Source organism: Austrofundulus limnaeus, unplaced genomic scaffold, assembly GCF_001266775.1.
Source record: "Austrofundulus limnaeus strain Quisiro unplaced genomic scaffold, Austrofundulus_limnaeus-1.0 Scaffold5, whole genome shotgun sequence".
NCBI lineage: Eukaryota > Metazoa > Chordata > Actinopteri > Cyprinodontiformes > Rivulidae > Austrofundulus > Austrofundulus limnaeus.
The window spans coordinates 5,398,187-5,400,606 of NW_013952407.1; the positions used below are offsets into that span (position 1 = coordinate 5,398,187).

At 40.1% G+C, this 2,420-nt stretch overlaps 1 protein-coding gene across 1 annotated transcript in view; it reads right to left on the minus strand.

Annotated features, from left to right (window-relative positions):
• gspt1 (G1 to S phase transition 1) overlaps positions 1-2,420 on the minus strand; it is a gene marked incomplete in the record, with an annotated part of 19,978 nt that overhangs the window by 11,440 nt on the left and 6,118 nt on the right. Inside the window, 4 exon segments of the mRNA XM_014028313.1 lie at positions 816-956; positions 1,038-1,192; positions 1,867-2,047; positions 2,123-2,200. Coding sequence (XP_013883767.1) covers positions 816-956; positions 1,038-1,192; positions 1,867-2,047; positions 2,123-2,200 — 555 coding nt within the window.

Consider the following 2,420-nt stretch of genomic DNA (forward strand, 5'->3'; position numbering starts at 1 on the left):
AAGCAAATGGAGCATAAGAGCCCCCTGGTGGCTGAAGAAAAAAATCCACGTATAAGCCGCACCGGACTATAAGCCGCATAGTTCAAAGTTCAGGAAAAAATTCACGGCTTATAGTCCGAAAAATACGGTACTTACATTAAATCACGGTTTTCAAACACAAATATCAGCAGCAACAGCTAGCTGTAGCACTTCCTGCAGGAATCTTTGCATTTCTGACTAAATGAGAAACCGACAGTTGTGTAAAGGTTTATAAAGTCATTTTAGCAATCAGCAACCCACTTCAACCATGGCTGCATACAGACTAGCCATTAGCTCATCAGTCCTGTCTGAAATAAACGTAACTTCTACAACATGAGGTTGTTCAAACAGCCATCTATAACAGGTAAGATACTGCTTCTTCTAAACTTTTACATAGAAACCCTCTTCAGAATGACCTGAATATTCCTTTAAGACATGAAACATGAGAGATGAAGAAATTACGTGTGATCGTTTCCACGTTCTCATCTCCAATAGTTCTCCCATTGAAGTTTTATCTCAGCTAAAATGATCAGGATAACTACAGTAGTTGTTTTAATGAACACAATTATAAAAGACACCTGTCTTTATCATGTTGAAGGGCAGTAAGATGAATTTTAAAAGGTAAAGTTGTGATTTTCTTCCATCCAAACCCTTAAAATCCAGCCATCTCTTCAGCTTATTCAGACTTTTATTTCCTACATTTGCAGTAGGTTCTCATTTAAACTGGTGAAATAATTTCACAAGCTGTGGGCCTGGAGGAGATCAGCCCAACTTAATGATATTAAAACCTGACTTACGTGTACCAGGTGCCTTCAGGTGCCGCGTCTTTGAGGTTGGCACCTGTGAGTCCAGAGCAAGGCATAAAATGGATGTCCTTCTTCGGGTTGAAGCCCACCTTCTTTAAAAACGGCACCAGCTTCTCCTTACACTCTTCATATCTATGAGAAGGTAACCAAATATTCTGAATCCACAAATAAGAATTCAAACACAAATAAAACCTTCTTTTTTTTAAATCTGACCTTTCTAAGCTCCAGTTCACAGTGGGGTCATCCATCTTGTTGATCAGGACGATGAGATGTTTAACTCCGGCTGTTTTAGCCAGCATGGTGTGTTCCCGCGTCTGTCCACCCTTCTCAAAGCCCGTCTCAAACTCCCCCTTCCTTGCTGAAATGACCTGAATAAGATCAGAAAAAGACTTTTCTGTTTAGATACACYACAATAAGACATTTATTAAAGAAGGCATATGCTTTTAAATCCTTCTTTTTCACTTCAGACTCATTCAGTTGGGTTTATATAAAGAGGAGCTTCYATACTTTGGGCTGAATTCCACCTTAATGTAACTCTACAAGCCCCTTTCTCACATGTTCTGAGGTGTGTCTCAACGCAGCTCATTTTGGCYCAGCCCTTCAGCTTCCAGACTGGTTCATTTTAGTCCGACAGCAGAGATACGACGACTTTTTATTTTACTATTTAATTAAAAAGATGTCAACAATGAAAGACGTGTTCAAAATGAAGTTGACTAAGTCCAGACCTTACAAGGCAGGTCTGTCACAAATAATTTGACAAAATTGTTCAGAAAACATCATGGAAAATAGCGAAAACMGAACGAGTTAAAAAGCACTTATAAACAGAACTGCGATGAAAATAAATCAATAAATGCATAAATAAATAATAAAACCGGACAATAAAAACCACAATGGCTTTTATTTCTTTTTTACCACAACGAGAGAAGCTGCGTGCCGACAATCCGCCCACAGAGTGAGGGACACACTGACATGGAGACACACCAGGACTGAGTGAGACTCGACAACGGAGAGGAGGCTTTGGTATTTCTGCTGTGGGCCTCACCAGAACTGCAAGGTCAGCTTGGGACGCCCCACCGATCATGTTGGGGACAAAGCTCTTGTGTCCGGGGGCYTCCAGGATGGTAAAATGTTTCTTCTCCGTCTCAAAGTAAGCTCTCCCAACCTCCACCGTCTTCCCCTTGTCCCTCTCCTCCTGATTTGTGTCCAAAGCCCACGATAAATACCTACGGCGACAATTGTGTTAATTTTTCCCAAAACGTGCGGCGAAGGCGAACAGAACCCCGTCACGGCTTCCTCACCAAGTCTCTCTGTTCTTCTCTTTTGCTTCTCGCTCGTATTTTTCCAGGGTTCGCTTGTCRACCATTCCAGTGAGGTACCTAACAAAAACACAGCACAAAGAKAACTTTCAAATTAGGGTTCCTACCGTTTAAAGAAAGTTAAATTTAAGACTTTTTAATGCCAAGCGAAATTAAATTTAAGACCKATTTCATAAACACAAATGACAAAAAAATAAAAAATAAAAACTGGCAGAAACTCATGAATCAAAGTACTTTTGGTTGAAGTATTCAAATATTGTTAATAGACCAACTGTTTTTA